Source organism: Lucilia sericata, unplaced genomic scaffold (genome assembly GCF_015586225.1).
Source record: "Lucilia sericata isolate MDLA Ls3-8-SP2 unplaced genomic scaffold, ASM1558622v1 Contig000260F_arrow, whole genome shotgun sequence".
NCBI classification, from domain to species: Eukaryota; Metazoa; Arthropoda; class Insecta; order Diptera; family Calliphoridae; genus Lucilia; species Lucilia sericata.
Window position 1 is genome coordinate 242,599 of NW_023994285.1, and position 26,340 is coordinate 268,938.

General features: G+C 29.7%; 1 protein-coding gene across 12 annotated transcripts in view; it reads left to right on the top strand.

The window, feature by feature from the left end:
- LOC119602889 (disintegrin and metalloproteinase domain-containing protein 9) overlaps positions 1-26,340 on the top strand; it is a 333,169-nt gene that overhangs the window by 212,628 nt on the left and 94,201 nt on the right. For all 12 annotated transcript variants that reach the window (XR_005231379.1, XR_005231380.1, XM_037954681.1 and 9 more), the window contains exons 7-8: positions 2,940-3,012; positions 9,046-9,192. Coding sequence is in view for 10 of the 12 variants with exons in the window: in XM_037954681.1 (XP_037810609.1) it covers positions 2,940-3,012; positions 9,046-9,192 (220 nt within the window). In the remaining 2 variants the exon portion in view is untranslated. The remainder of the gene's footprint in view (positions 1-2,939; positions 3,013-9,045; positions 9,193-26,340) is intronic.

Consider the following 26,340-nt stretch of genomic DNA (forward strand, 5'->3'; position numbering starts at 1 on the left):
AACCTAACTAACTAACTACTAACTAACTAACTACTAACTAACTAACTAACTAACTCTAACTAACTAATAACTACTAACTAACTAACTAACTAACGAACTACTAACTAACTAACTACTAACTAACTACTAACTAACTAACTAACCTAACTAACTAACTACTAACTAACTAACTAACTAACTAACTAACTAACTAACTACTACTAACTAACTACTAACTAACTAACTAACTAACTAACTAACTAACTAACTAACTAACTAACTAACTAACTAACTAACTAACTAACTAACTAACTAACTAACTACTAACTACTAACTAACTAACTAACTACTAACTAACTAACTAACTAACTAACTAACTAACTAACTAACTAACTAACTAACTAACTAACTAACTAACTAACTAACTAACTAACTAACTACTAACTAACTAACTACTAACTAACTAACTAACTAACTAACTAACTAACTAACTAACTAACTAACTAACTAACTAACTAACTAACTAACTAACTAACTAACTAACTACTAACTAACTAACTAACTAACTAACTAACTAACTAACTAACTAACTAACTAACTAACTAACTACTAACTAACTAACTAACTAACTAACTAACTAACTACTAACTAACTAACTAACTAACTAACTAACTAACTAACTAACTAACTAACTAACTACTAACTAACTAACTAACTAACTAACTACTAACTAACTAACTACTAACTACTAACTAACTAACTAACTACTACTAACAACTAACTACTAACTAACAAACTAACTAACTACTAACTAACTAACTAACTAACTAACTAACTAACTAACTAACTAACTAACTAACTAACTAACTAACTAACTACTAACTAACTAACTAACTAACTACTAACGAACTAACTAACTAACTAACTAACTAACTAACTAACTAACTAACTAACTAACTAACTAACTAACTAACTAACGAACTAACTAACTAACTAACTAACTAACTAACTACTAACTAACTAACTAACTAACTAATTAACTAATTAACTGACTAACTAACTAACTAACTAACTAACTAACTACTAACTAACTAACTAACTAACTAACTAACTAACTAACTAACTAACTAACTAACTAACGAACTAACTAACTAACTAACTAACTAACTACTAACTAACTAACTACTAACTAACTAAACTAACTAACTAACTAACTAACTAACTAACTAACTAACTAACTAACTAACTAACCAGTAAAAACTTTCATTACCATGTAAGGGGTTGAAATGCTAAAATTTGCTTACACAATAGCATTTTAAGTAATTATTTTAACACGGTGATGTCATTGGAGGCATGTAGTTACCACAAACGATTACAAGTAATTAGAGAAAGTATTAATTGTAAATCGCAAGATGATTTATGAATTAGAAAGTATTTATATAACATATTATTAGTGAGGACTTATAATACTAGTTCTATGTAATCCAAACGATAGGAAGTCATTAAATGGTTTTCTAAAGAATTTGGCAAACTTTTCAGAAAGTTCTTGACGATCGTGTTGAAAAATTGTGTCTAATCTTCTATCCATTACAACTAGAGCCCCCTTCACACAAGCACACAAGTAATATGATCTGTCAAAATTTTGTGTAGAAGAGAACGGATGGGATTTTCTAAACGCAATATGTAACAAAATCTTCACACATTGAGAGAGAATACGGATGGAAAATTTAACAGTCGTAGGGCTCTCTTCATTTTTTGAAATGATTCAAAAAACAAGCAAGTCCCATTAGATCAAGGATGTATTTTTATGTAAACATATACAAAAAAAGTGAAACAGCTGTTTCATCTTACTTTGTTATTGTTTTATACCAATCGAGTAAACACAAAAAATATCAATCATATGACTTTTATTCTCTTTTTTGTCATACGGATGGAATTTCATTTTACTTTTTCATTAGACTTGACGTACGTAAAGTGTGATCGTCTGAAGGGCCCTTAACACGAACGCATTTGATTTTTGAAATTACAGATTAATTTATATAAATAATAAATTTGACATAATTTCCATTGGAACTGACATTTCTACATGTGTTCCTTAATTAAAAAGTATCAAAATGAATAAATTATATTTCATAAATAAAAACCTTCCACTGGATACCTGTAGCAATTTAGTAAATTAAATTGTATTCATAACACACTTCATAGCTACTACTCACTCAAATAAACAAAAAATTCCTGATAATGAGAGGAAACGAAAAAAAAAAAAACAATTTACTAAATTTAATTAAATTCTCTCACTAAGCAGTCATGCCAAAATAGAATTATAAAACAATTGTCTAAATATTTATTTATTTGTATACACCCATTTGTTGTATGAAAATCTACAACGAATTTCTGTTGGGAAATATAGACAAGAGGGAACCACCCAACCATTACGTTTTCAACATTTAGCTATTTTACTCCAAATTTTTTTTGTTATTGTTATTCCATTCAATACGATTTGTTATTTAAACCCAAAACTGAAAGCCAGTAACAAAAACAAAAAAAAAATCACTTAAATACAAAATTATTTATTAGATACAATAAATATTTAACGCTTTTATAAGTACGTGCAATGTAAGTTAATTTCAGCAATAAATACGCATTTTATTTTGTTATTGTTGTCATCCCCTTGACTCATACTCTCGCTCCTTTTTACTCTTCTATCTATTGTTGTTTTATGGTATTTGGTCGAAATATTTGGTGAATACTCTCAATTGTGATAACATAATTTTATAGTCCTTGTATTTTTTTTGGAAGAGCCTGGGGTGGTTATAAAAATTTAAGTTATTTACAGTTATTTTTGTTTGGTTTTTTTATATCGATTGTTTTATTTAGTACTTATTTAGTAAGTTTTAAGTATTTATTTAGTTAATTATATAAATTAATTTTATTCTCTTGTGTATTTTTTCTCTTTCCAGACAACTTTTATCACCGAATTTAATACAGAAACATTATCATTCTAGTGGCTATTTAGTAGATGGCAATCGTCATGTAAGTATTTTAAAGGCATTTTTTTTAAATATTTCTTTATGTTAAGCGTTTAGAGGGAAATTTAAATAAAAAAGCAATAAGTTGGTAGCGGCTGGAACTGTTGTGGTTATTAGATTGTTTTTGTTAGTAAGGAGGTATTTGAAGGATGGAGTCTTATTATGAACTTGGTTTTTTAAATGACTGTTAGAGGGGTTGAATAATTGATTTGGAAATTCATATATTCTGCAAAAAAATTTACTTTGGTAATAAATGATCATAATTTCTGGACAATAGGCAAGCCAATCGATTAGAAAATAGACAAGTCAATACACTAATCAATAGATTATTCACTAAACTAGGTCCAACTTACTAGTCAAAAGGCAAGTCAATAGACAGCATATTAGTCAGTGAACTAGTCAATGAATTATAATAGACCAGGCTTGTAATGATTATATTTCCAATTACAATTTTATTTTAAGTTATTGTAATTGAATTACTTGTAATTGCAATTGAAGTTTTTCCAATAACAATTACTTGTAATTGTAATTCAATAATTTCCAATTAAAATTTCTTATAAATGTGATTTTTCCCTTGTAATTACATGCAATTTGTAATTACAAATACCTAAAGTAATTGTAATTGGTAATTATAATTACTTTATTACATTTAATTTAATTACAATTACTTTATTACATGTAATGCATTACAGTTTCATGTAAATGTAATTGGTTATTCGTCAATTATACATTACAAGTAATAGTAATTGGAAAAACTTCAATTACAATTACAAGTATCAAGTATTATCCCCTAAACCTGCAATAGACTAATCAATATTGTATTCAGTAGTGTGTAATTGACGAATAACAAATTACATTTACATGTAATTGTAATTACATTACATGTAATAAAGTAATTGTAATTACCAATTACAATTACTTTAGGTATTTGTAATTACAAATTTCATGTAATTATAAAGGAAAAAAATCCCAATTACAAGCAATTTTAATTGGAAATTATTGAATTACAATTACAATTGTAATAGGAAAAACTTTAATTGCCATTACAAGTAATTCAATTACAATAACTTAAAATTTAATTGTAATTGAATATATAATCATTACAAGCCTGGTCTATTATAATTTATTGCCTAGTTCACTGACTTGTGTATTGAGTAATATATCGACTATCGATTTGCCTATTGACTAGTAAGTTGGACCTAGTCTTAAGGTCCAAAAGGAATTTTATATTAAAAAGTACCTTTTTGAAACTCATTTTGTAAAAAAAGGAATACTACAAAACATAAATTGTCCATGCCAAGTGCATGATATTTAAAAAAATCTCCAAATATGATACCTAGGCATGGGTATGTATATAAAGACACCTTAAGTCCAATATCTTCAAATACAACTTTTAATTATACCCTACACCACTATAGTGGGGAGGGTATTATACGTTTGTGCTGATGTTTGTAACACACAAAAATTTTGGTCCTACACCCACCTTAAAGTATACCGATCGATTCAGAATCACTTTTTGAGTCGATTAAGACATGTCCGTCCGTCCGTCCGGCTGGCTGTCCATGTAAACCTTGTGCGCAAGGTACAGGCCGCAATTTTCAAGATAATTTGATGAAATTTGGACCAAGCATGTTTTTTTGGCACAGGGACGAAGCCTATTGGTTGAAATCGGGCCATTATTTCACCTAGCCCCCGTACATCCCGATTTGGGCTTTTTAATAATTACGTCAAATATACTATTATCTCGTTAAAAATAAGTTTTATATAAGTATAAATGACACTGCAAATTTTTGTAATGATCGGCCCTTATTTGACCCTAGCCCCCATACAAACCCCCCTTCAAAAAATGTCTTAAACGTCTAAAATTGACTTGTAACCATTTGTATCGCAATGATACTCAACATAACTAACTCTTATTTAAAAATATATCCTTTTCCCAAATTTAATGAGGATCGACCCATGTTTGACCTATACTGCTATACAAAGCCTCATTTAGAAAATTTGTTTTTTATCAATAAATTGATTAAATACTAAGGTAAAATTCAACATAAAAGTTTATTTATGAAAAATACAAACTTTTAAAATATACTCATGTTGTAGGGTATTATATGATCGACTATAATTTCCTAATTTTTTTTTTTTTTTTTTTTTTGCTAGTGACTGACAGCTCTCCCCCGAGTCAACTGTTCTTAAAATGTAACAAATTTAATTGAATGAAATGAGAACAAGGGGAACATACGTATAAATAACCTAAATTAATTAAAAAACGAAAATCATAAAGCAAAAGTTCAAATGTTCTATTTTATTTTAAAAATTATGTCATGTACTAAGCTCAAACAACAATAAACAATAATAAAATAAAAATTATTAAAGTAAATCACGTCTTAGATCAAATTTTTATTTATTTATTTATGTTTTCCGAAAAAAATGACTTTCAAATACAAGTAATAAACGGAATTGTGTTTAAAATGTTAGCACGTCTGTTGAATTTTATTTTACTTTTCTTCTTTTTTTTATTTATTAGTTTAAGACGAGACACTTTTACATCTATGAATAACGACTTTTTGTTTGTGGATTTTTTTTCTTGACTTGAAGCCAAAAAAAAAAAACTTTTCACCAGAGTAAATTGCAAAATTGTTATAAAATTTAGCAGGGAATCGAAAAGAATGTAAGACAACAAAAAAAAGTAAACAAAAAAACAGGGGGAAAGATTTACAAAATTGTTCTCTAAACTGTACGTGTTTACATTATTACATTAAAATTAACACAGAGTTCAAGACTTTATTCAGCATTTTTTCCAATTTGCAACTGTTAAGAAGGGCAAGAAGAACTTTTTAAACAAATCTACAATTTAAATATACATATAAACATACACATATACTTTATCCCTCGTATTCACAAATATATAAATCGTTTATTTTTGGTTTATTAAGCACATTACCTACACAAGAATCCTATAATAAACCATCCAACAACTTTATTAAGCATTTTTGAATACGGGTCTAAAAGTTTATTTTAGCATTATACAAATTTGACAGTTTTGAGTCTGTGTGCATAAATTTTCACAAAATTTTTGAAATGTGTTTAAAGGCTACAATTTAACATTAAAAAAACACACTTTTTATATGTCTGCCATTGGTTTTCTTTTTAATTTTATTTTCACATGATTAACAAACGAGTAAAGTTTTTTTTTTTCGTTTTCTATAACAAATTGTATGATTAACACTGACATTTTTTAACTGCACGTGTAGATCTAGGATTATTTGGAAATAAGTATTGCAAAGAAATACATACATAAATAAAAACTTCAATTGATAAATTTTCGTTTGCATTTGTATCATTGTTTGGATGTGCGTGTGTGTCAAAGCCCTCTTCATGTGGCATTAAGCCAATAGACATTTGATAGACGGACAGATAGATATGTATTTTCGTGTATGTACGAAATATCTTACAAAATAAATAAAAAAATTATTCACATGTGAATAATGATAAGTAAGTCTGCGACTGTGTTCCTTTTCTTCCTTTATTGTATTTTAAGTCACCCTTTAGGAATATTCTTATAATTCATTTAGTTGTTTTCCGCTTTTTAGGTACTTTATTTAGGGCTCCTTTCGCAGACAGACGAATGTTCTGTTTTAAAATAGTTCTCTTCTTTTAGTTAAATCAGTTCTAGTTCAGTTCTAGTTCAGTTCTAGTTCAGTTCTAGTTCAGTTCTAGTTCAGCTCTAGTTCAGTTCTAGTTCAGTTCTAGTTCAGTTCTAGTTCAGTTCTAGTTCAGTTCTAGTTCAGTTCTAGTTCAGTTCTAGTCAGTTCTAGTTCAGTTCTAGTTCAGTTCTGTCAGTTCAGTTCAGTTCTAGTTCAGTTCTAGTTCAGTTCTAGTTCAGTTCTAGTTCAGTTCTAGTTCAGTCTAGTTCAGTTCTAGTTCAGTTCTAGTTCAGTTCTAGTTCAGTTCTAGTTCAGTTCTAGTTCAGTTCTAGTTCCGTTCTAGTTCAGTTCTAGTTCAGTTCTAGTTCAGTTCTAGTTCAGTTCTAGTTCAGTTCATAGTTCAGTTCTAGTTCAGTTCTAGTCAGTTTCTTAGTCAGTTCTAGTTCAGTTCTAGTTCAGTTCTAGTTCAGTTCTAGTTCAGTTCTAGTTCAGTTCTAGTTCAGTTCTAGTTCAGTTCTAGTTCAGTTCTAGTTCAGTTCTAGTTCGTTCTAGTTCAGTTCTAGTTCAGTTCTAGTTCAGTTCTAGTTCAGTTCTCAGTTCTAGTTCCGTTTAGTTCAGTTCTAGTTCAGTTCTAGTTCAGTTCTAGTTCAGTTCTAGTCAGTTCTAGTTTCAGTTCTAGTTCAGTTCTAGTTCCAGTTCTAGTTCAGTTCTAGTTCAGTTCTAGTTCAGTTCTAGTTCAGTTCTAGTTCAGTCTAGTTCATTTCTAGTTCAGTTCTAGTTCAGTTCTAGTTCAGTTCTAGTTCAGTTCTGTTCAGTTCTAGTTCAGTTTAGTCAGTTCTAGTTCAGTCTAGTTCAGTTCTAGTTCAGTTCTAGTAGTTCTAGTTCAGTTCTAGTTCAGTTCTAGTTCAGTTCTAGTTCAGTTCTAGTTCAGTTCTAGTTCAGTTCTAGTTCAGTTCTAGTTCAGTTCTAGTTCAGTTCTAGTTCAGTTCTAGTTCAGTTCTAGTTCAGTTCTAGTCAGTTTAGTTCAGTTCTAGTTCAGTTCTAGTTCAGTTCTAGTTCAGTTCTAGTTCAGTTCTAGTCTCAGTTCTAGTTCAGTTCTAGTTCAGTTCTAGTTAGTTCTAGTTCAGTTCTAGTTCAGTTCTAGTTCAGTTCTAGTTCGTTCTAGTTCAGTTCTAGTTCAGTTCTAGTTCAGTTCTAGTTCAGTTCTAGTTCAGTTTGTCAGTTCTAGAGTTCTAGTTCAGTTCTAGTTCAGTTCTAGTTCAGTTTCTAGTTCAGTTCTAGTTCAGTTCTAGTTTCAGTTCTAGTTCAGTTCTAGTTCAGTTCTAGTTCAGTTCTAGTTCAGTTCTAGTTCAGTTCTAGTTCAGTTCTAGTTCAGTTCTAGTTCAGTTCTAGTTCAGTTCTAGTTCAGTTCTAGTTCGTTCAGTTCAGTTCTAGTTCAGTTCTAGTTCAGTTCTAGTTCAGTTCTAGTTCAGTTCTAGTTCAGTTTCTAGTTCAGTTCTAGTTCAGTCTAGTTCGTTAGTTCAGTTCTAGTTCAGTTCTAGTTCAGTTCTAGTTCAGTTCTAGTTCAGTTCTAGTTCAGTTCTAGTTCAGTTCTAGTTCAGTTCTAGTTCAGTTCTAGTTCAGTTCTAGTTCAAGTTCTAGTTCAGTTCTAGTGTCAGTTCTATGTTCAGTTCTAGTTCAGTTCTAGTTCAGTTCTAGTTCAGTCTAGTCAGTTCTAGTTCAGTTCTAGGTTCAGTTCTAGTTCAGTTCTAGTTCAGTTCTAGTTCAGTTCTAGTTCAGTTAGTTCAGTTCTAGTTCAGTTCTAGTTCAGTTCTAGTTCAGTTCTAGTTCAGTTCTAGTTCAGTTCTAGTTCAGTTTAGTTCAGTTCTAGTTCAGTTCTAGTTCAGTTCTAGTTCAGTTCTAGTTCAGTTCTAGTTCAGTTCTAGTTCAGTTTAGTTCAGTTCTAGTTCAGTTCTAGTTCAGTTTCTAGTTCAGTTCTAGTTCAGTTTCTAGTTCAGTTCTAGTTCAGTTCTAGTTCAGTTCTAGTCCGGTTCTAGTTCAGTTCTGTTCAGTCTAGTTCAGTTCTGGTTCACTTCTAGGTTCAGTTCTAGTTCACTTCTTGTGCAGTTTCTAGTTCAATTCTTTCTGGAATATCTGAGTCGTATCATATTATAAAATCTATTAAATCCTCCCAATTACATCCCATTATAGGAATGACTATAAAAACCTTCTAAACTTAACCGGAAAAACAATTTCAAATTTATTATTTATAGCCTTTAATGTTAAATAATAAAAAAACAGAACTCTTATAATATAACCTATAAATTTTCGATTCATTTTTTTCATACAAATTTTAGCTAATATATCAATATTAATAATGTTATTTAACAAATATTTATGTTTTACAATTTCAGGATATTGAACATTGTTATTATCATGGTACTGTTAAAGATTATCCAGGTGCTAGTGCGGCATTTCATACGTGCAACGGTGTTAGTGGGGTCATACACATAGGAAATGAAACATTTGTGATACATCCCTTTTATGGCGGTGATCTATCGGTAAGTTATTGAAGATAATTTGCAAATATACTACGAATAAAAGACTACAAAAAAATTTATGATTTATATATATATTGTATAGTAAGCACATTACAAAAATATATGTCTAAGAAAAAACTACATTGTTTTAAATATTATTACAAAATTAAGATTTATTGAGTGTGCAACAAAATTCACATTTCAACACTTTAAAACATACACACTCATATTTGAAGGAAAAAAATTACTGGAAAAACTTTGAACAATAAGCTGACTTAAAATTGTCCTTAACTTTTGTTAAGGCTCGTTTATAAAGTTTTTTTCTATTATTTTGTTCTTGTTTTTTTTTTTTTTTTTTTTTTTTTTTGCTCTTAGAAAATTTCATACAATAAAATACACACATAAGAAGTTAATACTTACTTATAGTTTTTTTCAATATAATATTCAGGGTATGAGAACAGTTAAGTATAGATTTTTTGGTGAAAACGGATCTTTAGCATTAATGGGAGTCTTTAAAAAAATTAAATTTGGAAAGCTTTCAAAACAATTCCCTTAAAAATTGTTATAGTCAGACTATGTATAATCATTGTTTATATAGTTGTAAATCATGTAGGGTTTCGTTTCTAGCCCAAGTGGTCCTCGTTTTTAAATTAAAAAGATATGATTATAAAATGTTTGTAAAAAGAAACCACACAAACCATTAAATCATTAAAATACTTTAAATTTAGATTTCACCAACTTCATTGCTCCTAGTCCTTTTACATTTACAAAAACACTAAGCTAAACCTGCTGAAAAATGAAATACAATATAATATTTCGATTATTTCCACTGAACGCGACACCAATAAATAAATCCTAGAAGAAAACAAAAAAAAAACAAATCCTTGAAAATCTTCTAAAAAAAAAAACTTTCAAATACCAAATCGTTATAAAAACACATACCTACACACAGTCTTTCCTTCACTAACTAGAAAACAAATATGAAAAAATCATGGCTAAATGTTACTCCGCTGCTACCAAACCATAAATGTGAAAACTTATGATTTGAATTATTTTTTTATTTTCAATTGTTGTTGGTACAATTCTAGTTCTATTCCTATAGATTTCAGTCGTATTTTTTTATTTCTATTTTTTATTATTACACACATAAACGTTTTCACCATTTATTTGAATTTTTATATTTTGTAACTGTAGAATCAAATTTAACACTTCAAGCCAGGCAAATACATATACAACCATTTTTTTCTCGATTTTTTTTATTGAAATCTCAATCGCAAAAAACAGCAGCGACAACAAACGAAAATTAGATTTATGGCTGTTAACGTTTATATTGATTTTCATTGCTACCATCAACCACGAATTTGCTCCATTTCTATAAATGTGTTTTTTTTTTTCTTTCTTTCAACCGTCTTGTTTTTTAGTTGTTCAAATACAATTCGATGAAAAAATAGAAAAAGTAAAATTCAAATGGAATATAAAATATTAATATTTTACCAGCAAGGCGTGTGAGACCAGAAAAAGATTGTATTTGTATGAACGTAGGAACGATTTGTTAAGAGGGGCGAAAAGTAAAGACAAAAAAAAATAAAATAAAAAAACCTGCTGACTACAGACTTGTTTTATACTTTAGAAAATATGAAAAATTTAAATTTAAACATTGATGAATGAAACAAATGTCTGGTTAAGTTAGTTGTATAAAAATAATAGAAAATTATTTTACATCATCAGTAATAATTTAAGGTTATATAGCTAAAGGATACAGTATTAGGGGGGAAGCAAAGGAAATGTTAATAAAATTTTATATCTTCATTCATATAAAGATGTAAATATTTTCACTTAAATATCTCAGTACTACATATTTTTAGTCTGTAAGTAGTTCTTTGAGATAGGAATAGGTCTTTGTACAAACTTTTGATACGAAGAGGATATGAAAGATGCTTTTTAAGGTATTATATAATAGGTTATGGGACATGCAATATTTTGATACCAAAAGATTGTTTATAATAGTTCTGTGTTTAATAAGAAGAAGAAAAGTATAACTCCGGAAAACATTTTAATATAAATGTAGGTTCGATCTTTATAAGCCCTTCAATAATTCAGTTAAACGCTTAATATTTTCCCTACGAAATTCAAATCATTCCTGCAAAAACTTGTACCTACACAACAACTTACTTTTCAATAACTACTACACAGAGGACAAAGGAAATATACACGCCTGGTACCAAATTGACACCAAAGAGTTTATAATTTTTCAATAACATCCGATGATCACTATGTAATGTTGTCAACATTGCAACAATTCGTTGTCTAAATCTAAATTTTATACACATCCGTTGTCTAAATGTTAACAAACGTGGTAAGCTCACTATTGACAAACAATCCGTTGCGTGGTTTTTTTCCATTTAATTTGCATATTTTATTTAATCAGGTGCTATTAACTGCTTTTTACTGATACAGAAAGCAACAAGTAAGAATGTATAGCAGGGCATGGCCGGCCATATGATACTCTATACCAGTGAATATGTTAGAAATGTGGATTATTTTTTAATAAAGCAGCAGCTGTAGGGGGACAAGGCGAAACAATGGACAGATTTTAACCATTTTCAATAGGATTGGGTCAAAATAAGAGTATGTGCCAAATTTCATCAAATTAACTTAAAAATTGCGACTTGTAGCACGCGCACAAGGTTTACAATGCACACAGACAGACGGATAGACAGAAAGAAAGACAGACGTATAGACAGACAGACAGACAGACAGACGGACCGATTGGTATACTTAAAGGTGGATGTAGAACCAATATTTTTCGCTTTTACAAACATCAGCACAAACTGGTATAAATTGTCTTTTTAGGTCCTTTATATATGTCTAAGTTATTTTTTGGCAACATATGAATGAACATTTGTCCAAATTTATCTTTTCAGTTTTATAAACAAAAATTTTAATTCAGTAACATTTGTGAAATTTACTGATATTATACATAAGCCTTAAAATATCTAGGGGCTTTCAAAATTTTATTTTTACCATCATATGGATGGCGGACAACACAAATAGTGTACGTTATTGAAAAAAATCACTTTACACAGTCCCAAAAGGAAGTTTACCTCTACTTTCTTATTGTTCTTAAGGGTTGCTAACCTTTTTTTTCTACATTAGTTAAAAATGTATTTCCTAATTAACTTACTGCATTAAAGTACCTTTTAAATTAATTTTATACAAAAAGCTAATATTTACTATCTAACAAATGCTCCAGCAACCTAAACAAAGCAAAATGTTATACTAACTTATTAAACCGCAATTTGTCTATTACTTTTTCCTGTGTACTAATTATTAAGGCCAATACTGTATCAACATATTATGTATGTAGTATAAACATTGATTTAAAAAAAAAAAAAAAAAACATATTCAAACTCAGTCAACGGTACCAACGCCATAGCCACCATCAAATCAACATCATCGTCATCATCATAATATTAAATTTTTCTTTTCTTTTGTATTGTTTGTTTAACACTTTATGTCTTCGTTTTCAGTTTTCTTTATGAACATATAGTTTATAAATAGAATTTTCTTTTTTTTTCTTAAACAAAAAATGTCTTTGCCGCCATCATTTCATATTTTGATATCAATTTTGTAAGATGAAAAACAAAATGGAAAATAATATTGGCAAATACATATGTAAAGAAAGGAATGTATGAATGAATGAATCTAGAGTACAACGTAAAGTTATGATACCCATGAGTTTATTTTTTACTAACAGCCAAAACCCTTACACTGATCTTAAGAACATTTATGCTTGTAGTACTTACATATACATACATATTTATGTACATATGTATATGATGTTTTTGTTTTACATTACAACCTTTTGTATTTCTGGTTTCCTTCTTTATGTGATTGTTTTGTTTGTTATATTTTTGGTAATATCTTTTGGTTATTTGTTTATTATTGTTTTTTTTTTGTGTTATTCTTCTTTTTTTTTTTGAAAATAAATACCTTGAAAATCGTTGCCATTACCTACCAATACCTTATGGAATTTTCTTCATTCATTTCCCACAAACAAAACTCACATTATTGTTATTTTATGGTTTTATTTATAAAAGTCGGTGATAAATTTTCAAGAGTATGTGCATATATACATATTTAAATTAAAGGTCCCATGGGCAAATAATTTCAAACTTCTGGCCTTCTCCTGCCTCGGGAAAAAGGTACTAAATAATTTTTAAATTTCATGATAAATAAACTATTTTCCCTATTACTGATGTTTGTAACACCCAAAAATATTGGTCCTACACCCGCGCTTAAAGTATATTAAATTGCTCAGAGTCGATTAAGCTATGTCCGTCTGTCAAAAACGAGTTTTTATCGAAACATTGAGTATTTTATTTCGGAGTTTCTAGTAAAAAAGTATTAAGTATTATTATTAAGTATTTAATAATAGTTAAAGTAAATATGTTGTACCATCTAAAAAGATGAAGATTAAATTAATTTCGTCATTCCGTTTGTAACACATAGAAATATTGGTCATAGACCCACAAAAGCATATACGGGAGGCGCTAAACAGTTGCAATTTTGCATAAATATTCTCTATTAATGAAAATGAACAATATCGGTGCATGACTTGGCCTAGGCCCCAAACACGCGGCACTCGAAATATAGTTTAAGCTTTAAAGAGCCAAAAATTTGTTATTTATACAGCAATCATTTATAAAATTTTACTCAATTTAGTTTTATGCAATCAAAAATTATATTGTAATGTATGGTGGACATCAGATCATAATTTACCCTACGTTACATATAAGGTCGCCTTCAGAAAATCACTTCAATACTCATACCAGGCTTCATAATATAAGTAATAGATTGATGAAAAACTAAATTTCCTAAAGGGGCTATATATGGGGGCTGGGCAAAATATGGACCGCAGGGTCATCAATGCCAGTATAAAACTTAGCTGTGCCACTTTTTGTCGAGATACGAGTATTTTAATCATAATTATTAGTTCCAAAGCCCTATTCGGGGGTTTATTGTATGGGGTATTTTAACAATTTTTTCCTTGGCTCAGTAGAATTTAATATACCAAATTTTATTGAATTATTTTCAGTTGGCACCATTATTATGAGTTACAAACTAAAGTGGTTAGGATACAAAAAAGTTTTTGGGTACAATTTTATACGCTATTCACTACGATTTCATTTAAGGTTGATACTTTTCATTTAATTATACCCTACACCACTTTATATTGGGTATATTGGGTTTGTGCTGATGTTTGTAACGCACAATAATATTGGTCCTATACAAACCTTAAAGTATACCAATCGGTTTAGAATCATTTTCTGAGTCGATTTAGCTATGTCCGTCCTTACGTCTGTCCGTCCATATAAACCTTGTAATCAAACTACAGGTCGCATTTTTGAAGATAATTCAATGAAATTTGGTACATGATCTCTTATATTGTCTCAGTGACGAAGCCTATTGAAAAAGGTTATGATTGGTCCATTATTTCACCTAGCCCCCATATAACTGAACCCCCGAAAGGGGCTTGTAATCCTTGTAATCAAAGTACAGGTCGCAATTTTGAAGATAATACTAGAGAATCCCATTGAAAATGGGTAACATCGGTCCAATATTTGACATAGTCCCGATACAACTGAACCCGCCGAGTAGGGCTTTTAAGTTCATAATTATGTTCTATATACTCGCATCTCGAAAAAAAAGCTGCCAAACCAAGTTCTATACTAGCCTTCATAATCTTGATGACTTTTTTGATGACAGGCCTTCATTTGACCCTAGCCCCTATACAAAGCCCCCTTCGAAACATGACTTAAATATACACAATTTTATTCAACAAAAAATGGCAAAAGTATATATGAGACAAGGTACAATTCAACTTAAATGCTTTATTATGAACACTAAATCGCAATTTTTTTATAACTAGTGTAGGGTATTATATGGTCCGACTCGTCCGACATAACTTCTTACTTGTTTTTTTATTTTTTTGTAACAAAGGAAAGTACATATATTTCGTATTATACCAATCTGTTTATAATGTGTTAAAACCTTTTAAGGGTTTCAATATAATGTGGCTCGATTAAGCATTACACTGAAATTCTTTTTATTCCAATCTAAATCTCGTCTTTATATCGATGTTTTGATTAAATCCTATATAAAATACTTAAACAAATGAACTATTCTAACATAATCCTTGAAAACATATTCCTTAGAGGATCTAACCTATATATGTATGTATTAAGATCTGCCATAAGTCTTTTAAAAATCTCTAGTAACTTCAGTAAGAATTTAAAATAAATACAAATTCTGTACATTTTATTGTTAATCTGCAATCTTGTTAATCTCACGTTTTGATGTTAATTTGCCAAAGGACCAAATTATTCCCTTTTAGTTCATAAATCAATTACTTTATGAATATTAACAAATTTTGCAATTTAGGTTCAGGGCTTAACAAAACTGTTAGTTTTAATAACTAAGATTCTTTATGAACTTTTTCAGTACATACATACATACAGTTAACTCTAAGCTAAATTTCAAAATATTTTGCTATTCCATAATCAATAGTAACAATAATCATCGATAGCTTGTTCTTTTTTGTGAATTTTAACACTCATTCGTTATAAAAAGGATATTTTTTTTTACTTTGACCTAGAGTTTAAATAAAATTTTGTTTTTCACGTAAAAAACATATAAATTCAAAGAATTAGAAACAAACTAACAAAAAAAACACAGTCTTATGAATTTTCCCATATATATTTTTTTCCCACAAAAAGGATTGAAAGCGGTTTTATGTTAGGTAACCGTATACTTTTAAACACATACATACATATGTACAACCAGGCTTACAATTTCCCTTCAACAATAAAAAAAGGCTAAAGTGAAGTAAAATATAAAAATTGTTGGCTCAGTTTTTTTTTAGCTCTTTTGTTAGTGATGATGACGATGACGTTGAAGTGCCTGACGAGGAAAGAGCTGAAGTGGGCATGTGATAAAGGTTACTTTTGGTTATGCTATGTTGGTTGAGTGAGAAGGACCAAGTTTTTTTTTTTTTTTTTCATTTTTATGTTCACATATATTTTTATAATTTTTGTTTTTATACTTTTGCTTTATTTGCCGCCTGTTTGTAGCAAGACTTTGCCACATCACTTGCCACACTCACACACATATACTCTCGTTAAATACATATACACCAAACAACCAACCAACCAACCCGGCCACTATGTGAGGCGCGGAGTTTGTGGTTTTATAACATTTTGTCGTTTTTTTTCATGTATTTTCGAGATTAGCTGCTATTTTTCTCTTTTCTTTATTTAAAATATTTTTTGTGCTTAAAAAAAGTTTTACATATATTTCTACATGTTTAAATATACATTGTTAATTAAAAATCTTTTTGGTTTAACTGATTTTTTTTTAATTTGTTGTTGGTTGTTGTTGTGTTTTTCCGTAATTTTCTCTAAAGGTTTAAATTTTGACTTTTTCTTGGTAATTTGTCAAAGGCTTAATAAATTTTGGAGGCGGGAAGTAAAATTTATAAACAAAATTAATAGAAATGTTTGAAAAAGTTGTAAATTTCTTTAGGGATTTTAAAAATAAAATATAATTATATTTGAGCATATTTCTAAACCCCAAAATAAAGCAAAGTAGGTTGAATACTCATATCAGACTTTTTTTCTAAATATTGGTTGTGGTTGACAAGTAAAGAGGAGTTGTCTCGCATACTTACATGTCACTCACTCCGTCACACATTTGTGATGTTCTATTTTGCTTGAACGCCATACAAACATGACGTATGATTGATAAGCATTTGAAACTACCAAAGTAGAAAAAAAAGAAGTATATTAAAGCCCCATAACAAATTGCTTGAATAAAATGATTGGTTTTTTTTGCTGTCTGAAAAAAAAAAACGAAAAAACGGACTGTAATTTTGTATATAGAAAAAGCCAGAGATCAAAGTAAAGTACATATTAATGTGAAAAACATAAAAAAAAAGATTTCATTTACAATTTTATATGCTTTTCATTATGATTTCCTTTAAGGCTGATACTTTTCTTTTTTTTTCGTTTTTGTAACAAAAGTGTTGGGATCACGTTTTTGTTTGAGTCTTATTTTTAGGAAGTATATTTCTCATTACATGAAGTTGGTTTAATGTGCTGATAAGCTGTGAAGCTTAATCGAAAGTTATTTATAGAAAAAATCGTTTTTAGTCGTTATATTTAAGGCGTGGTTTGTTAGATACTTCTATGTATTGATTATTGGTAATTAATCAAAATCAGAAAAACGGCACCTTTAACTCCAGTTATCAGATTATAATATTAAAAAAAAAAAATCGTTGAATTATTTTCTCTTCAAAATTGATTGCATAAATGGCTTCTGAATGGATGTACAACTATACAGTGGGAATATAACTTAAAAATGCTGGAGAATTATCAACTTATATAGAAACATTTGTACAGTCATTTGTCTATAGTCTAGTCTATTGTCCAGTCTAGTCTATTGTCCAGTCTAGTCTATAGTCTAGTCTATAGTCTAGTCTATAGTCTAGTCTATAGTCTAGTCTATAGTCTAGTCTATAGTCTAGTCTATAGTCTAGTCTATAGTCTAGTCTATAATCTAGTCTATAGTCTAGTCTATAGTCTAGTCTATAGTCTAGTCTATAGTCTAGTCTATAGTCTAGTCTATAGTCTAGTCTATAGTCTAGTCTATAGTCTAGTCTATAGTCTAGTCTATAGTCTAGTCATAGTCTAGTCTATAGTCTAGTCTATAGTCTAGTCTATAGTCTAGTCTATAGTCTAGTTAGTAGTCTATAGTCTAGTATAGTCTAGTCTATAGTCTAGTCTATAGTCTAGTCTATAGTCTAGTCTATAGTCTAGTCTATAGTCTAGTCTATAGTCTAGTCTATAGTCTAGTCTATAGTCTAGTCTATAGTCTAGTCTATAGTCTAGTCTATAGTCTAGTCTATAGTCTAGTCTATAGTCTAGTCTAGTAGTCTAGTCTAGTATAGTCTAGTCTATAGTCTAGTCTATAGTCTAGTCTATAGTCTAGTCTATAGTCTAGTCTATAGTCTAGTCTATAGTCTAGTCTATAGTCTAGTCTATAGTCTAGTCTATAGTCTAGTCTATAGTCTAGTCTATAGTCTAGTCTATAGTCTAGTCTATAGTCTAGTCTATAGTCTAGTCTATAGTCTAGTCTATAGTCTAGTCTATAGTAGTCTATAGTCTAGTCTATAGTCTAGTCTATAGTCTAGTCTAGTCTATAGTCTAGTCTAGTCTAGTCTATAGTCTAGTCTATAGTAGTCTATAGTCTAGTCTATAGTCTAGTCTATAGTCTAGTCTATAGTCTAGTCTATAGTCTAGTCTATAGTCTAGTCTATAGTCTAGTCTATAGTCTAGTCTATAGTCTAGTCTATAGTCTAGTCTATAGTCTAGTCTATAGTCTAGTCTATAGTCTAGTCTATAGTCTAGTCTATAGTCTAGTCTATAGTCTAGTCTATAGTCTAGTCTATAGTCTAGTCTATAGTCTAGTCTATAGTCTAGTCTATAGTCTAGTCTATAGTCTAGTCTATAGTCTAGTCTATAGTCTAGTCTATAGTCTAGTCTATAGTCTAGTCTATAGTCTAGTCTATAGTCTAGTCTATAGTCTAGTCTATAGTCTAGTCTAGTCTAGTCTATCTATAGTCTATAGTCTAGTCTATAGTCTAGTCTATAGTCTAGTCTATAGTCTAGTCTATAGTCTAGTCTAGTCTAGTCTATAGTCTAGTCTATAGTCTAGTCTATAGTCTAGTCTATAGTCTATAGTCTAGTCTAGTCTAGTCTGTAGTCTAGTCTATAGTCTAGTCTATAATCTAGTCTATAGTCTAGTCTATAGTCTAGTCTATAGTCTAGTCTATAGTCTAGTCTATAGTCTAGTCTATAGTCTAGTCTATAGTCTAGTCTATAGTCTAGTCTATAGTCTAGTCTATAGTCTAGTCTATAGTCTAGTCTATAGTCTAGTCTATAGTCTAGTCTATAGTCTAGTCTAGCCTAGCCTAACCTAGTCTAGTCTAGTCTATAGATTATACGATTGGTGAGGCGTTGCATGCTCTTTGACAACAATCTTCTTACTTCATGTAGATGCTCTAATTATTGCACTTTTTCTTTGGCTGACCTGGTTCGGAAACGCACAAAACATAGAAGTAAACTGAAGCCTAAAGGGAATGAATGGCATGTACCTCTGGAGCAATGAAAAACTCCTCTTTGTTTTGTTAAAGGACTAATTCGCTATAACAACTTTTTTAACAATAATATTGTCAATTTAGCAATAATTATTCTCTTGAATAAAGAAGCGGAAAATAGCAGCAATTTAATTATTTTTCAACGAAAATAAACAAACAAATTAACTTTTTATTTGAGTTTTGTAAAATTTATAAGCAAATTATATGTTTATTTTATATAGTTTTTTCTCTTTTTTCTATTCGATATTTCAATTTCCTTTAATTTGCACAAACAAACAACAGCACAAAAAAATTCTATAATAGAACTTATAATAGAAATTAAGATTTTCAGTAAAATAAACTGACTAACAACTACCGGCATTTTAACAATGAATATTTGCAAAGTCTTAAATCAATAGCCGAGTATAAGCAAACAAATAGTTGTTTTATTATTTTCCGAACGTTTACTTTGTTTTTAATTGCTTCAATTAAGTTTATTAATTAGTTTCAATTAAAATCAAAAATTTACATGGCTTTTAAAAATCTATTCAATAATACATTTTAACACACAAACAAAAGAGCAAAGAAATAAAAAGGACGAAATGTTAAGGTCGAAATAAATGAATTAAAATGGCTAAAAAGTGAAGGGAAACGAAGGGAGAGTAAAATGCCATGAACATATAATTGAAAAAAAATAAACAACTACACCACAGTCAATTTCAGCTACTGTTTTCCATTTTTTTGCACGCGCTCTTAACACCTCCTACACAAACACAATACAACCAATTATAAAACACTTTGTTGCCACCCGATATTTTTTGTTTTCATTTATATATTTTTTAAGGGCAATTCAATGTTTCATTACAAATCCATTAAAAACCCCAACAATAACAACAAACAGCCAGTTTTATAGCAACTTAAAATCTCAGCAGCAAATACAAGCCACAACGACAGCAGCAACAAAATCAGTACAAATAACAACAACATTTTAATACAAACAACAGCAGCAACGATTCGTGGTAGAAAAATAAAGTAAAACAAATCACATTGATGTGAATTGAAATGAAATTATCAAGAATTTAAACAAATACGAGTAAAATATTTTATTTAGTTCGGCCATTTTTGTAATTTTTTCAACGGAAATAAGCTCAATTATTTTTTTAGAGTTGCACACAGAGATAATGATGGTAAATTTTGTTGTAGAGAAAAAGAACTAATACAAATAATCCATCGTTAAAGAAAATGGAAACTGAGACCGACAAAAAGTTCGATACGATCACATTAAGCAGTCCCACATGAATATCGTTGGTACAACTAAATATATTGTTATAGCAATTGACTAATACCAACTTCAACGAGCTTTTTCTTTCTCTGGGTGTAATCCGTAATTTAAACTAAAATTTAAATTGTTAAATACTAAACAGAATTGGGTCACTTTTGTATTAAAGGATTTAATATGTTAAATTTTTTACTGCAGGAAAATTAAATGCAAACATCCTTTAGTTAAAAAAATATCACATTAACTTGTAATTGAAGATTTATGTCATGTCAATCTGTTGGTTAATTTAAATTTCTGTTTAAAAATCTCAGTCCCCTCGAAGAGAAAAAATACAACAAATTTCAAAATTGTGAACCCAGAAAACAAGTAACAACAACTCAACAGGTTTAATTTGTGATGCATGATATTAAAATCCCATTTAAATCAGGGTTTTGTTGTTTTTTTTTTTAGCAGCAGCAAGTAAATTTCTGTAAAAAAATACAAAACTATGCTCTAACGTCGTCAACAACATCCTTCAATCAAAAATATTCCAAAAATAGAATCATTGCAATTTGTATTTGTATAGGGAATTGTGTATTTATTTGTGTGTGTGTATCAGTGTTTGTTTATTAAGGAGGTATCTATAAATTTTATGGCGATTAAGTAGACTAGACTAGAGACTGAACTATAGACTAGACTATAGACTAGAATGTATACTAGACTTTAGACTAGACTATATAGACTAGACTATAGACTAGACTATAAACTAGACTTGACTATAGACTAGCCTATAAACTAGACTATAGACTAGCCTATAGACCAGACTATAGACTAGACTATAGACTAGACTATAGACTAGACTAGACTATAGACTAGACTATAGACTAGACTATAGACTAGACTATAGACTAGACTATAGACTAGACTATAGACTAGACTATAGACTAGACTATAGACTAGACTATAGACTAGATTATAGACTAGACTATAGACTAGACTATAGACTAGACTATAGACTAGACTATAGACTAGACTATAGACTAGACTATAGACTAGACTATAGACTAGACTATAGACTAGACTATAGACTAGACTATAGACTAGACTATAGACTAGACTATAGACTAGACTATAGAACTAGGACTATAGACTAGACTATAGACTAGACTATAGACTAAGACTATAGACTAGACTATAGACTAGACTATAGACTAGACTATAGACTAGACTATAGACTAACTATAGACTAGACTATAGACTAGACTATAGACTAGACTATAGACTAGACTATAGACTAGACTATAGACTAGACCTAGACTAGACTATAGACTAGACTATAGACTAGACTATAGACTAGACTATAGACTAGACTATAGACTAGACTATAGACTAGACTATAGACTAGACTATAGACTAGACTATAGACTAGACTATAGACTATAGACTAGACTATAGACTAGACTATAGACTAGACTATAGACTAGACTATAGACTAGACTATAGACTAGACTATAGACTAGACTATAGACTAGACTATAGACTAGACTATAGACTAGACTATAGACTAGACTATAGACAGACTATAGACTAGACTAATAGACTAGACTATAGACTAGACTATAGACTAGACTATAGACTAGACTATAGACTAGACTATAGACTAGACTATAGACTAGACTATAGACTAGACTATAGACTAGACTATGACTAGACTATAGACTAAGACTATAGACTAGACTATACTAGACTATAGACTAGACTATTAACTAGACTATAGACTAGACCTATAGACTAGACTATAGACTAGACTATAGACTGACATAGACTAGACTATAGACTAGACTATAGACTAGACTATAGACTAGACTATAGACTAGACTATAGACTAGACTATAGACTAGACTATAGACTAGACTATAGACTAGACTATAGTAGACTAGACTAGACTAGACTAGACTAGACTAGACTAGACTAGACTAGACTAGACTAGACTAGACTAGACTAGACTAGACTAGACTAGACTAGACTAGACTAGACTAGACTAGACTAGACTAGACTAGACTAGACTAGACTAGACTAGACTAGACTAGACTAGACTAGACTAGACTAGACTAGACTAGACTAGACTAGACTAGACTAGACTAGACTAGACTAGACTAGACTAGACTAGACTAGACTAGACTAGACTAGACTAGACTAGACTAGACTAGACTAGACTAGACTAGACTAGACTAGACTAGACTAGACTAGACTAGACTAGACTAGACTAGACTAGACTAGACTAGACTAGACTAGACTAGACTAGACTAGACTAGACTAGACTAGACTAGACTAGACTAGACTAGACTAGACTAGACTAGACTAGACTATAGACTAGACTATAGACTAGACTATAGACTAGACTATAGACTAGACTATAGACTAGACTATAGACTAGACTATAGACTAGACTATAGACTAGACTATAGACTAGACTATAGACTAGACTATAGACTAGACTATAGACTAGACTATAGACTAGACTATAGACTAGACTATGGACTAGACTATAGACTAGACTATAGACTAGACTATAGACTAGACTATAGACTAGACTATAGACTAGACTATAGACTAGACTATAGACTAGACTATAGACTAGACTATAGACTAGACTATAGACTAGACTATAGACTAGACTATAGACTAGACTAGACTATAGACTAGAATATAGACTAGAATATAGACTAGAATATAGACTAGACTATAGACTAGAATATAGACTAGACTATGGACTAGACTATAGACTAGACTATAGACTAGACTATAAATTAGACTATAGACTAGACTATAGACTAGACTATAGATTAGACTATAGACTAGACTATAGACTAGACTTAAGCTTCATGTATACCTTATAGTTGAGATTGAACTTTTAAAATATTTAAATAAAAACATAAACATATCTGCTCGAGATTCACCCTAATGAACATTACTTAGCAATGACGTATGTTTCTCTATAAATGTGCGCATTTTTACAACATAAACTTAAGTGAGGTCAACTATTGAGTGTTACAGGCCTACACACCCAAATGAACACACACATGAATTCATACTTATATGCATAGTTACATGCCTTGATCCTACTTACAGTGAGAAAAAATAGTAAATAGTCTTTGACCAAACTTTTTTTTTCTGGAAAAAAAACTTATTCTAAAGAATTTTGTTGACCTTAATGTTATATTCAAGTCTCTCAGCACCCTGTGTCTATAAATGCCGATCACTGTTTTAAAATGTTTATAACTCACTGTAGCCTAAAGTGAGTTTTCATTAGAGCATGTTGTGCATATGTGTAAATAACCTTGTTTGTATTGAAAGTTCATGCTATTAATAGATGTTGTTGTTGTTCTTGTTCCTGACAAAAGAGGTAAAAAAAACTTAAAAACAACAGCAGCATGAATACAATCTCTTGCTTTTCTTTTGTATTTTTTTTTTTTTTTTTGTTTTTGCAATCTATTAAAGTTTGTGTTATTGTTGTTCTTGTTATTGTAATTGATGCATAAAACACACATATATAGACATTTAATGACTTTACGCACTGCATCATATGCAAATGTATTTGCAGGGTTACACTCACACATACTCACTCACTCATTTCTATGCCTTCATTAAATCATTCAAAGATTCAAATATTCTCTGACATCCCTTGCAACCACCTTTCTATTGATTATTTTGGAATAGTGATGGAAGTTGGGCTAAAGAAAAACACAGAATGAAGGAACATTTAACCACAACGAAAAATATTGGTTTGCCTCAAACTATTAATTGTCAAAGATGTTTGTCTATGACATAGAAACTTTTCATGTCTTTTGCACTCATTTATCTTATAGGTACTCAGATCAGGGGAATAGAAGATGTAGTACTTATATGTATGTAAAAAGTAACAATTTGGATTTAATGTTTGTACTGCAAATTTTAAAATTTTAAACTAATTTCCGAAAATTATTTAATATTATACATACATTGTTCCTATAATGGACATATCTTTACAGAATTGGTTTCAAAGAATAATGTTTTGTTGTCTGGAGTTTAACTATAATATTTAAGTGAACATATCCATGGAATGACATACTTTAGTCAGTTTAGAATGTTATTCGATGTTGCTCGTTTTGTTTAGAATAGATTTCGGATTAGTTAATACTCTGCACTACCTACGGCGATATCACCACCTACTAAGAACTAACACTAGCGAATTTTCAACCCACTTGAATTTCCCACTTGATAACTTCGAAACTGTTCTACAAATACAGTTAATTTAATAATGATAATTTCAAAAATTTACTATAAATATAGATCATTTTTTAAATTTTCTATGAATAGTGATAATTTTTGAAATTTTTCTATAAATTGTTATAATTTCGAAAATTTTCTTTAAATAGATATAATTTCAAGATTTTTCCAAAAATAGTGCTAATTTCGAAAATATTCTTTAAATAGAGATAAATTCGAAAATTTTCTCTAAATAAAGATAATTTCGGAAAATTTCTATAAATAAAGATAATTTCAAAACACTTATATAAAAATAATTTTGAAAATTTTCTAAAAAATAATAATTTTCTATACAAATATAAAAAAAAAATCACTCCAAATACTAATGGTATACGCACAATTGAGGCGAACGACGAATTTCGTATAGCACGACGAACTTGTCGACAAAAATTCGTTGCGTAAATTCGTCGAATGGAACACAATCAAATTATTCGTACTGCGAATTCGTTTCAAAATTTGTTTGTTCGAAATTGGAAAAAGTAAGAAAAAGAAACACAAATTATATTTGTGTGAATCTCCACGATTTTGAGATAATTTTAACAGCTTTAAAATTTATTCTAACATTATTTCGAAATTAGAAAATGTAAGAAATTGACTTTGAAAAGAACTAAGATTATATTTTTGTGAATATCCCCGATTTTGAGATTATTTTAACAGCTTCAAAATTTTTTCGAACATTACTTCGAATTTTCGAACTTAATTTTAAATATTCAAACAAAGCATTGTAGTGTCATCAAATGTTCTCCAGACTGCCAACTGGAACTTAAGTTCGAATTTTCGAAAATTATATTTTTAGTTTCCAGAGATTATTTTAAGAGCATAAAAAATTTTTCGAACATAACTTCGAATTTTCATAATATTGTATTGTCATTAGCTGTACTCAGAACCGCAAAATTTCAGCAAATTCAGGCTACCCGAATTGGTTTTAAAACAATTTTCCCCAATTAATTCGTCGTTCGACTGCGTAAGAAATAGAAATAAACCAATCGCATAGTTCGTTACGTACGACGAATTTCGTCATACGCAATGATTGTGTACATTTTCATATAACCAAGTGTGTTCTATTTCTGACGACGAATATTCGTTCCGAAAAAATCGTCGTTCGTCCCAATTGTGCGTATACTATAATTCCTGGAATCTGGTACTAATAGAAGAGAAAAAGTACAATTTCCCTATCATCCCTTATGCAAATATATTTTTGTCTAGAAAAGAGTGTACGGGTGAGTATCCCTGCATGTATGTGTGTTGCACATATCATCACTTTTAATCTTTTGTGTTGAACATTACGCATTAGACATAAATCAATCAAATTCAGTTTTCAGTCTTAGTTTTCGAACTGTTTCTGGTATTTTGTATTTAAATAGTATTATTGTGTCTCTGTCACAGATACTTCTCCACATACATACAT